Source organism: Hyalella azteca, unplaced genomic scaffold (assembly GCF_000764305.2).
Source record: "Hyalella azteca isolate HAZT.00-mixed unplaced genomic scaffold, Hazt_2.0.2 contig3199, whole genome shotgun sequence".
Taxonomy (NCBI): domain Eukaryota; kingdom Metazoa; phylum Arthropoda; class Malacostraca; order Amphipoda; family Hyalellidae; genus Hyalella; species Hyalella azteca.
The window spans coordinates 202,592-215,778 of NW_025933451.1; the positions used below are offsets into that span (position 1 = coordinate 202,592).

A 13,187-nucleotide genomic window follows, 5' to 3' on the forward strand; every position below is an offset into this window, starting at 1 on the left:
TCACAACAGAGGAAGAAGGGAGTAGCCGCCCCGGACCCCTCTATAAAAACTTTCGAGGCGAGGGCCCCTCGGGGGCCCGCATCGGTGCCTGCCGGACGGTGGCGAGCCGTCTTGGACAGGCTGGCAGCGGCCCTTAGGGTGATTGGACTCCGGTCCATTCACCCGCACCCTGGGCCGAGGAACTGGAGGGGGCGGAGGGGAGGGGGGGAGAGGCGAAGAGAAGAGAGGAGGGGGAGGCGTCACGAGGGTCGGAGGAGGAGGAGGAGGAGGGATCGAGGGGGAGAGGATGAGGTTGTGGAGGGGATGCAAGGGAGGGTGAGAGTGATTGTGACGTGGAATGTGCAGAGATTGTCGATGAGAGAGCATAATAGGAGGTGTTTGAGGAGAGTGATAGAGAAGATTGTGAGGAAAGGGTGGGAGATTGTTTTGTTGAGTGAGATAAGTGCGGATGATGAGGGTGTGTTGTGGCTGGGAGAGGATGAGGAAAGAGTAGTGGTGGTACATGGAAAGAAGTCGGCTGTGGTGTTGAGGGGTGAGGCGTTAGAGGTGTGGGTGAGAGATGGACAGAAGAGATGGTTTGAGGAGAGAGTGACTGCTGTGGTGTTGGGAGGTTTGCGACTGGTGTCAGTGTATCAGCCTGTGTGGGGAACGAATGATGACGGTATGGAGAGGTACAGATGAGCGGTTGAGAATCAAGTTGCGTGTGGTGGAAGTGAGAAATTGATTATAGGGGAGGCAAGTCCCTGACGGGGATCGACGGCCCGGAAATGGAAAATGGAAATGGATAGTGGTGAAGCGATGCGGTGATTCAATGGTAGCTCGTGGTTTAGAGGTGCAAGTTGTTAAGTTTGCTATTCACTTAGGGTATATCTCTCTCTGTGTCTGATACGTCTGTTTGGTGTGTTTTTGTGGTGAGATGAGAGTGGTGTTTTGGGTAGCCGCACCTGACCGTGATGGGAACAACTGTCGCCCAGGTGCAGCATAGCCCGTCGTGTAACTGGTGAGAATGTGTGGGGTGCAGGGTTATCGGTAGTGTTTAGTTTTAGGGGTGTTGGTAGGTGTTATTTGTAGATGGCTGGAGGTTTAGGGCCTAATGCCATCATGTTGGAGCTTCGAAATTGCTGGTGTTGCTTGTTTACTGCGTCTGGTGGGAAGTTAGTTTGTTTAGAAGATCGGGTTTGTAAGTGGCTATTGTGTTCCAGGTTTTCCGCGCTTGTTCGTGTAGGGCGATGTTGATTGTGGGTATGTTACATCGTTCGTGGAGTGTTTTTGACGAGACAAAGTCGCTCCAGTGGGTGTTGGTGATGAATCTGAGTGCTTTGTTTTGTATCCTTTGAAGTTGGGAGATTGCTGTTCGCTACAGAGTGTGCAGTGGTATGGACGGATAGGTAAGTGAGGATTGTACAAATGCCATATATAATCTGCACTTTAGGTTGGGGGAGAGGATGGCGAATCTGTTAAGTTTCTGAAGGTTTCTTCTGGCTATCTGCTGTCTTGCTGTGACTTGCGGACCCTTTGGAGCCCTAGAACCCTAATTTGTTGTCAATGAAAATGTCGGTTGTGTTTTTCCTGCTGATTGGGATTATCTTGAATTTGGAAGTGTTTGTTTCAATCTTCCATTTCTGCTCGAACGTGTATATCTGTGTGATTGCGTGTTCTGTTAGTTGAGCTACGAACGGTGTGTGTGCCTGCCAGCTGTAATCTGGGTGATGTCGTCGGCGAATGCAATGTAGTCGGTGTTTGGTAGAGGTGGGGGCATGTCGTGGGTGTAGTAGCTGTTGAGTGTCGGTAAGAGACAGGCTCCTTGAGGAACTCCGGTGTTTAGTGGGAATTAGGGCCCTAGATACGTGCCTATTCTAATTGAAGCTGTTCTATCTGTAATAGTCGATCAGTGTCATCGTAAATGAAGGGTGTAAGCTTAGTTGGGCGATTTTATATGCAAGGCCAGTATGCCAAACTCTGTCGAATGGTTTTGTGACATCAAGGAGGACTATGTCTATTTTGTTTTTTTGAGCTAGGTTGATAGAGAGTGTTTCGCAGAGTGTAGCTAATGCAGTGTGAGTTCCTCTCTGTTTTCTGAATCCGTGCTGTCTGGGGTTGAGTAGGTTGTTTGTTTCGAGATGGTTGTAGAATCTTTTGTTGAGTATTTTGTCCAGTAGGTTTCCTTTTATGTCTAGGAGGGAGAATTGTCTATAGTTTTTTACTTGGTGTTGGGATGTATTGGTTTGGGGTTAAAAATCATTATGGCATGCTTCAGTGAATCAGGAAAGTATCCAGCGGAAATTGACGGATTGAATATGTAGAGTAAAAATTGCAGCATGTTCCGAGGGAGATGTTTTAGTTGTAGTGTGGTGATACCCGTTGGACCCGATGCTTTTTGTTTGAATGTTTTTTAGCGATCGCTGGAGTTCTCGAACGGTAATAGGAGAAAATCTAAGGGATGCAGTCTTTGAAGGTACCCAGTGGTACGGGGTGGTATGATGTGCGATGTTATTCATGCGTTCTTGGATGGTGTTAATGTGTTCAGTATCAAACTCTTCATTATCGGTTTCGGTAAATATGTGTTCTCTGAATACAGGTTCTTTTTGTTCTGGTGTATACAATCTAATGTTATTGTGTTTAAGGTATGGGACTATTTGTTTCGTGTTCGAGCCTGTCATTCTTTTGACGAATTTCCGAAACTGTTATGGGTCTTCTTTGAGTTCTACTGTTGATATAAGGTCTTGCCATGTTTTTATTTGTAGTTTTAGGTAGGCAGTTTGCAGTTGAGAGCGTAGTGAATGAAGTTTTAATGGACCATGCATTTGTACGTGGTGAAGGGTTGCTTGGTATTGAGATTGAATTTGGAGTGTTTCGTGATTCGGTTTTATGCCAGGAATTATCCGGTGTGTGATGTCGTACTAGCTGTGTCCATTTTTCTAAATGCTCATCTATTACTTCTAGCGTTGGGTCTGGCGTCGAGGGTACTTTGTGATGTTTGAACAAGTCTTTGTATAGGGTCCAATTTGCTTTATGGAATGATTTACGTGATCGGATTGGAATTTGAATTGGATATGCCGAGATTGTGGCGATGATTGGGATATGGTCCGAAGGTGTTACTGGTCCTGGTTGGAGATGTATATTGTGAAATGCTTTGTTGTTTTGAATTACTCTATCTGGGGATGTCGTACTTTTGTGGGTGATATGAGTGGGGAAGTAGGGACCTATGTGAGAGCATTTGTTTTGCGATCAGCGTGTGTAGCTGTCTGCCTGTGAGGTTGGACCTGGAGTTTCCCACCGAGGGATGGTTAGCGTTCAAATCGGCAAAAAGGTAAACCGGGTGCGGTCTGTTAAGGAGGGTGTGGAAGTCTATGAAGTTTAGGTAACCGGTTCGGGGAGGGAAGTACATGATTCCAATAGTGACAGGTTCTTGTAGGGTGTCTATTGTTACGGCTAGCATATCAGAGTGGAAGTTGTCGTGTAACTTGTAGGGAATGTGACTCTTGATAGCGATGGCAGCACCGGCGTGTTGGGCGTTGTCTTTATTGGTTGTGTGTAGGTGGTAGTTGACGATTTTCAGAGGAGTGCTGTTAGTGAGGGAATGGTCGTTCAGCAGAATGATATCAGGGTTGATGTTGTTGTAGATATTAGCGAGCGCGAACTTTTTGTTGGTCCAAGTTTGCACACTGTGTTGGATAATTTTTATTGAACGCTGTAGTGTCATGTTGGGGAAGAATGTTTGGTAGTGGATGCCTTTGATTTCTTAAAGATTGATGTTGTGGTAGTGTGGCGGCTCATGGCGTCGAAAGCGTCGTGGGGGATGCTGTTTATGTGAGGTCTGTCTAGGATAAGATTGTAACGTTTTAGTAGGCCGAAAGTTAGGGCGAAGTCTCTCTCGCGCACCGGTAACTTTATACCAAGGGTTTCTTCTTCAGCTCTTCTATGAACCAAATGTTACGAGGTGCTGCTGGTATTGTGGTGGGGTCTTGGTCGCTTCTAAAGAGTTTGATCTGAATCTGTTTTGTGAGTCCGGGTGCAGTGATGGTTGTGTCATGATAGCTTTCGTCGCTGATTTTCCGTTTTTTAGGGTCTCGGTTGTCATTGCGGGATGTTGTTGATGGAGGTAGTTTCTCTAGAGTCGTCTTCACCCTCTGCATTCTGTTGCGTCAGATTTAGTGAGGATCTTCTGAGGTCGTCGTCATCTATGAAGTTGTTTCTGATTATAAAATCGGTGTTGTCCTCTTGTGGTTGGTTCTTGTCGTGGTTGTAAAAAAAGTTGAAGATTTTACTGGAGTCTCGGTCGGGGAAAGTAGCATCAATGTCGTAATTTGCTTTTTGAGATTTAGAGAGTATTGAGCCGAACCCCTCCTGTCTGGCTGGCTATGTGAGCTTCTAGATCTAGGATGAGTGCTGTGAGTTTGATTTGAATGGAGCTGGTGAGGGTGATACTTTGCTGGGGTATGTTCGTTTGTTTGATTGCAGTTTAGGAATTTCGACGTAAGTGTTTTGGCTCTTTTGTAATTCTTGGTCCTGTATGTTTTTCTGTTTGTCTAGAATTATTTTTTTCGAATAGGTGCAGTTGGCGGCAAGTGTTCTGGGGTCAAGCCCGCAATTCAAACATTTCTTTTGCATGTTGGGGCATTGCGTGTAGGTGTGATCATGAGCTGCACACTCTGAGCAGGATGGTATGGTGGCAGTGCATAGGTGGGTAGGATGATCCTCGAATATGTAACATTTGTAGCATATCAGGATGTGGGTATATTTTTCTTGCTCACACTGGCTGGAGGTGATACGGGTGTTAAACATTGCAAGACCTTCTTTAAGGATTCGTTGGGCTATTGTTGTATCGGTTGTTATTATTTTAATGATGTGGATATAATCCTTGATTTTAACTATTTCGTGTATGTGGGTCCAGTTTTGCAGTCGCGTTATTTCGTCCTTGATCTCAGTCGGGATTCGTCTGCCTATATCTCGGTCAAGCTGTTTTATAAATATTGTGCGTTTGGGCCTTAGATGAGGAATTAAGGACGGTTGGTGCCAAGTTAATTTTCTTGAATGCGTCGGTTGCTTTTTTGGAGGTTAGTCGGTCTATTGCCGAGATGTCGTCAGTGACAGCGTAAAAGCCTGTGGTGGTATCAGTTAGCCGGATAAGTGGGGCGTTTAGGTCTTTAAATGTAGTCTGGAAGATTTGTGAACGGTCTATTGTAGGTCTGGGGTCGATTTTCTCGAATTGAATTCTGTAGGTGGGTGGTCTTGAGTGAGAGAGTTTCTTGGATGTTCGTGATGAGAATTTGGGATGAGATGAGGATGAATATGGATGATTTTCGGTCGTAGAGGGTAGTCTTGGTCGTGAGGGAGGAGGGCCAGATCCGCAAGCTCCCTGAGGCAAGCCCTGAGAGCCCGGTACCCGAGCCCTCCCCCGGTCAGGAGAGAAGGACATAAGGTGAGACCCGCGCAAGGTCTAGGGATAGTGGGGTGCAATGGCAAATTTATACACAAAGAAAGGAAGAAATAGTGGCAAAAAAAGACTAGTCGCAAAATCCTAGTGGCAGGAAATTACCTTTGCAGGAGGTGGGGTCCAATCTCTGGGCACAAGGCACGTTTTGCAAGCACTTCACAACAAGGAAGTCACGAGGGGTAAACTTGGTCTACCACATTTAAAGACTTAAATGCCCCACTTATCCGGCTAACTGATACCACCACAGGCTTTTACGCTGTCACTGACGACATCTCGGCAATAGACCGACTAACCTCCCAAAAAACAACCGACGCATTCAAGAAAATTAACTTAGCACCAACCATCCCTCCTGATCTAAGGTCCAAACGCACAATATATTTAAGACAGCTTGACCAAGATATAGGTAGACGAACCCCGACTGAGATCAAGGACGAAATAACGCGACTGCAAAACTGGATCCACATACACGAAATAGTTAAAATCAAGGATTACACCCACATCATTAAAATAATAACAACCGATACCACAATAGCCCAACGAATCCTTAAAGAAGGTCTTGCAATGTTCAACACCCGTATCACCCCCAGCCAGTGTGAGCAAGAAAAATATACCCACATCCTGATATGCTACAAATGTTACAAATTCGAGGATCATCCTACCCACCTATGCACCGCCACCATACCATCCTGCTCAGAGCGTGTAGCCCATGATCACACCTACAGGCAATGCCCCAACATGCAAAAGAAATGTTTGAATTGCGGCCTTGACCACAGAACACTTGCCGCCAACTGCACCTATTGGAAAAAAATAATTCTAGACAAACAGAAAAACATACAGGACCAAGAATTACAAAAGAGCCAAAACACTTACGTCGAAATTGCCTAAACTGCAATCAAACAAACGAACATACCCCAGCAAAGTATCACCCTCACCAACTCCATTCAAATCAAACTCACGGCACTCATCCTAGATCCTAGAACAGTGGTTCCCAAACTTTTTCAGGCTGGCACCCCCTTTGGCTCCCTAGTAATTTCTAGCGCCCCTCACAGACATACGCCTCTTTCTTGAAATTTAGTACGCTACAATTTTAAAAGAGAAAGGGTAAACACAAATGTGTGTTTCACAAATAGAATCCCATTTAGTGAACCAATATGCTTTTCAGCTGTTTTAACTGTTTCGGCACTAGAAACCTAGGACGTCTCGGGCGAATTTACGGCCGGACTCGTGGCCGGTCTCACGACCTATCTCCAAATTCAATTATCAAGTAATATCTCCCAAACTAATGAACGCAGCTCTATGAAACTTGGAACATGTATTCATCAGAAGATTCGGGTACGACCAGCCCAAATAAAAATTTAAGGTGGCGCATCGATGATTATCAGTGGCTACAGGTGGAAATTATAGGTGGAGCACCGATGGCGCATCGATGCGGCATCGATGGCGTGTCCGGCCTATGTTCCACCTATAACCTGCCTATGGCCACCCTACTCGAAAAACCCTTCTTCCACCAATAACTGCCCATTGGCACCGGTGGCGCATAGATGAGCCACCGATGGCCACCTTTAAAATGAAGTCGATAAAAAATTTTCCTTTAGCTTCACATATTATGCATTTACATTTACTGACATTGCTCCAGACAACCATATTCTGAGGACTACGTATGAATATACACCCTGGCAGTACAAGTATCAATGTCAGACATGTAACAGGAACAAATTATCAGAGTACCATACACATACCTCGTGAGAAATCGACTTGAAGAAAGTCCCAGCCTGCAGGATTCGAACTCCGATCTCCCGCACGCGAAGCAGACCCTCTACCGTTGCGCCACCGGAGAGGACATGGCAGTCGAGTAATTTTAAGAGATTTAACTGAAGTATTGAAAATATTGATTTCATCGAAGGATAGAAGTTAATGCTCCCGCCGTGATGATTAGATGGTTCCATTCGCCATTTTATATGAACATGCTGCTATAATCGAGAAAACAGCCGCTGAAATATACTTCGTTTATCCATTAACGAACGACGGTTCAGCTCAGAGCAAAGGCTACAAGAAAATGCTTGATGAGTATCGAAGTTTCATAATGTGAAAATTACACCAATTTTAACAGCGGCTCGATTTGAAATATTTTCGTCAAGTATATTCTTGCGCGTTTTACCGAATTATCACTCGATGATTTTGAAAAGTTAGGCGTGAAATGCCTTCATCACTTCGTGTCACTGTTTTTCGGCAGCCTAATGTTTAATATTTTTCGTAGGAAAGACGTAGACTCCACTTAATTAGAAGTGTAGACGTAAACTCAAAATAATTATCTGGCGGTTTTAGAAAATTTCTCCAAAGTAATTAAATTTCACTATCGAAGTCAGCGAAAGAAAACCGAATTTTTACTCGTATCCCTCTGCGTAAAGAGGATACTATTTTGACAAGCAAATTACCCGGAAAACACGTATTCCAAGCAGGACGGGTTGAGGATTAATGAGAAAGAAGCTCAGCGCCGCGCGTACTCCAACCCAACAGGTATGAACGTGTACACACACGTGTAGCTGCTCGCTGCGCTTTAGAGATGCCGGGCCGCTGTCAACTACGTCAACGTGGCTTGAGATAAATGCGTCAACTTTAAAATAATATAAATATCGTGAAACACACATAATCGAACCATATAATTTATACTTAATGATACAATCAATTAGCCTCAATTGATCGCAATATTTCAAGCGCATACTTGGAGCCTACACAAAATTCGCAATAAATTTACGCAGTATACAGGGTGGGCAGAACCGATTGAGCAGTCTTGAGGTGAAATAAAAGAGCAATGGAGTTACATAAAGAAAAAAGTTTATTTTCCTCGAGGTTAGCATAACATACCATTTAGAATACTTATGTTTTGAAAACAATGTCAGGAAGATGGTGGCCGTTAGCTGCAATACACATGAAAAATTGAATTCATGGCAAATTCCTTCGTGTACTGTGCTGTTTGGGAAAACGGTTAGCGGTGGCGTACAAGAGATTTACCTGCAATGTGCCATCGATGATTCAGATCCTATAAATCATCGATGATTCATCGATGAATGCCACCTATACTCGCCACCCTCTCGATTTATTGGAGTTTTATTGTCGATTTTTGGCATATCTGGCCACCCACCGTTACGCCACCTGCAATCTACCATCGCCACCTATAATCATCGATGCGCCACCCTTAATTTTTACTTGGGAGCTACTGTTTCGGTCGCAAACTTTAACACTAAGTTTAACTGAATATATGACTATATTTAACCAAATGATTCAGTATGCATATATAGTTTCAGGCAATTGATTCTTGGGTTCAGGTGTTAGTCAGAAACAGAACTCTATACCTTGATCATGCGCTTGGGTGACACTCATACAGTCTCACTTAATTTCCAGCAGCAACCTGTTCACGTATTAGGGAAACTTTTACCTTCATACTGGTTCCAACGTTGCCACATAAATTCAATCGTGCATTTTCTAAGCTACTACGATCTAGCGTTAGCGGTTTCCCACCTGACGTCTGTCGCCCTACCTGACGTCGCCCTGCCTGACGTCTGTCGCCCTGCCTGACGTCTGTCGCCCGGCCGGGACGATCACGGGACCAACCCGAGGATTGACGTGCGCACTTGGTCAGAGGTGAGCTGTGTGACTTGTTACAGTTGAAAGCTTGTGATCGGGGGGTGCGCGCTGCTATCTGATAAAATCCAGGAAGTACCTGACATCCGCAATATGACTATAACTATTACTATATAACTATAACTATTACTATATAGCTGTAACTATTACTATATAACTAATACTATAACTATTACTTTGAATCCATAATTGAAACGAAAGGTGAAACCTCTGTCGTATTTCCTCAGCTTCCCGGTCGTCGGACTGCACGGGTGCGACACCGACCTCATTCGATCGGGGGCCAAAATCTATCTCCAGTTTTCAATATTTTTGTGCCAGTTTTTTGGTCCTTATTTCATAAATTTTTGTATTTTCGATTATTCGATATATATGTTTTCTAGGCCCCACTTGTTGTCGTTATTTAATGAAATATTTTTTTAAAACGCTAATTTTGATAAGGTTCTATTCATACGTTCCAGGCATTAATTTAGATTTGAAAAATATGTTCAAGGAATCAAGTTATGTAAAAATCGGCTATGTAAAAAATGAATCACTTGAATCTTTAAATACCCTTAATTTAAAACTCTAGTGTTATGCCTTGATAATTTTCAATAACATTAATTTTTATGCATCTTCTTTCGGTACTTTGTGCGAGTAAAAAAACTTTCACTCCTTGGACATGTTTGCGGCCCGTTTTCAGTGGCTTGAGAAATTTCTCCCAACCACTGAACACAATAAAGAATTTCGTGCATGAACTCATGTCAACATTGCGGTCGTCTTTCGGTTGCAAGAAAATACTCTATTTCGACTTCATTCGCGTACTATTTGTTACAATCAGGCAACCAATCAGACCTTTTCACGGCCAGTCTTGTGACCAATCGCTCAATTCATTGATCAATAAATATCTCTCAAACTACTGAACTGCCCGAAAGTTTATTTAAAAAATGAATTTCCTTTGGAGCAATCTTTGCATATCGACAACGTTAGACTCTGCACTAAAACGTCGGTGTTAAAAATAATGGAAGATGAATAGACAATTGAAAATTTGCTGTAAAACTTCATATGCCTCAAATGCAATAAGCTTCATAATTGGAACATATTCCAAGATTTTTTATATATGTAAATATGGTGACCTACTTTTTGATAGAGGCTTATCGCATATTAACATAACATAACATAGGGATGTCGGCGCTGAAGTGTAGGCCTGATGTGGCCTGTCGCCGATTCTTTTCCTTTTCGTGCCTTGTTCTGTTGTTCATAGATCTAAACTCGTGTCATTTGACCGGATCTTTTCATGACTGACGATAGTTTGAAGTAGCTACTAGACTTCCACCGGGTTCGATAAGGAGCTAAGTCAGCATTAAACCGCAGCTGCCACGTATCAGCCCAGTTAACTAAGCTGTCAAGATCATCTTGCAATTGCGCTTTATTTGACGCATTCTTCACTGAATTATAAACTTTTGTGTCGTCGGCATACATGGAGCACACGCTGGACACTACTTCTGACAGATCATTTATAAAAGCAACGAACAAAATAGGCCCCAGGACGCTTCCTTGTGGCACGCCACTGTGCACTGATGCCCAGTCTGACACGGTTCCGTTAATACTGATACGTTGTCGTCTACCTACTAGAAAATCTCTGGGGCCGGATTATCAAAACATCGCTAAGTACACGTAGCGACTTACGTGTGGCGTAAGTGCTGATATGAAGAAGTAACTCTAGCGGTGGTATTATCAAAACATTTTGCTCGGAAGCTACCTACAAGAAGCCGTACGTAGCTCTACTTCTGCTCGGAGGTGTCGTAAGTGGAGTTCCGTAGACGTTTTGAGTGTGCCGAAGCAATATAACACTATTGATTTACTTGCAACACGGTGAATTGTGATAGAATTTTGTCAATAATTCAACTTAGACATAATATGTGATCGTGCTAAACGGTGCTTTTTGAGAAAAAAATTTCAATTAAGTTATGCCAGCTAATTTTTTTCCTTTTGTGCTATAATTTGCAAGCAAATCTTGATATTCGTATCTAAGAGTTTTATGATCATTCACTAAAATAATATCTTCATGACTTTTTGATTCAAAACTAAGTGGAGTTTGACAAGCCAACCATTTTTCTAGCTACGTACACAAATTCCTTTCTTTCTCCGCTGATAGTTGAACTCCAACTCACAAAATGTTCTAAATTCTAGGTAGCTCTCTAAAAAGTCCTCAGATTTTGAATAGGAAAAATGTAATTTTTGGCCTTGATTGCAAAAAATTTCAATCAAGGCGTTGTCATTGCTATTTAGACAACGTCTCACTCATTTCTTCATATGCTCCCTAGTCAGTCAACGCAGATGACGCTGACACAATACAATCTCCTTTCATCCACGCGCACTGCCTACTGAGTCGACAGGAGCTAGGAATGGCAAATTCGAAGAATCTGATTGGTCACTTAGTTGGATGGTTTCGCTAATACCTTTTCAGATGAGTCTTGCGTAAGACAGTTTTGTTAATGCCAAATTTTGACTGACTTAGGCAATACGTAACTTTTTGAACGTAAGTACGAAAAGTTACGTGTACTTAGCGAAGTTTCGTTAATCTCTGCCCAGATCCATTGGAGTACGTTTCCCTCAATTCCCAAGGACTTCACTTTACGCAACAGCCGCTCATGCGGAACACTGTCAAATGCTTTGGCAAAATCGAGGTACAATGCATCCACTGGCTCCCTTTCGTCCAGCAAGCGAGTCCAATCGTTCAACGTAGATAATAAGTTAGTGGTGCAGGATCTGCCGGCAATAAAACCATGTTGACAAGCTGATATGAGATGGTGAGCAGTCAAGTGATCGATAATCCTATCCCTCACAACAGATTCCATTAGCTTACAAATAACACTTGTCAGACTGACAGGGCGATAGTTGCCGGGGCTGCTTTTGTCACCTTTTTTGAATCATGGTGTTACTTGAGCTTCTTTCCAGTCGGACGGCAAAGTTCCTTCGTTCAAGGTTGTTTGAAAGAATGCTGTCAATGGGCCGGCCAGAACGGTTGCTAATTCTTTGAACAATCTGGGATGGAAACCGTCTGGTCCACATGACTTGTTGGGATTTAGAGCTACCAGGCGCTTGAGAACCTCTTCTGCGTGTATTTCAAAGCATGTTAACTTCGAGCCGACTGGGCGCTCCTCAATATCTGGAATACTGTTCAAGTCCTCATCTGTGAACACACTGCTGAAGAACTGATTAAGAACGTTAGCCTTGCCCTCATCAGAGGAAATCTTTCGTTGGTCTACTTTCAAATCAGAAATACCGTNAACTATCGTCAGTATTGAAAAGATCCGGTCAAATGACGCGATTTTAGATCTTCTGTGAACAAGTCACGAAAAATTCAAGAATCGGCGACAGGCGACATCAGGACTACTCTTTAGCGCCGACATCACTATGTTATGTTAGATTATGTTATGTTAACACGTGTTCATTATATTCATATGTCCTTAAATCAGGCACAGCTCCAGCACTCTACATTCAGCTCGCCATCTGTCTTCTGCTGCTGTTCAATCTCTGCAATAATCCTATTACAGAACAAAAATCTCCAAATTCAGCCAAAAATGTCCAATTAGGAAAAATTTTATATAATAATAATTATTTGATTTATTAATTAACCGTCAATTTATGTTTTGAAACTAACTACCTATAAACGATCAACAATTAACGTATTGAGAAGATTTTCTGAATCTGTGAAACACAATAGAAGAAGCTGATGGAAATGAAATGACACCCACAAGAATTGACGAGGTTGAGCCGGCGAGAGCAGAATAAGAATTAAACAGACAGGTGCGAATGGAAGCAACATGAAAATGATTCGGACAATAACACTTGGAAGAAAAACGAAACGAAATAACTAGAGTGGATTCGAAATTATATGAATGAGCTCAAGACGAAAATTTGAAGAGAGATGATGATGTGGAAGAGGCGGAAGGCAAATTAAAGAAAAAAGGTGATAAAAAGGACTAGAGCTGTCTCTTATACACATCTTCTCTGGCACGGATCATAAAAAAATGCGAAAAGAGTTCCGAAAACGGCACAGTAAAAAGTTAAAAATTTAGAAATTTGGGACCACGAGCACGAGCGTCCGCTCTCGACCACGGCTTAA

At 43.0% G+C, this 13,187-nt stretch overlaps 1 protein-coding gene across 1 annotated transcript; it reads right to left on the bottom strand.

Moving 5' to 3' along the window:
- Positions 1–504, bottom strand: LOC108674166 (formin-like protein 14). Its single transcript, XM_018162075.1, has one exon. It carries the CDS (start codon positions 502–504, stop codon positions 1–3), a length of 504 nt encoding a protein of 167 aa, XP_018017564.1.
- Positions 505–13,187: the final 12,683 nt, after the last annotated feature.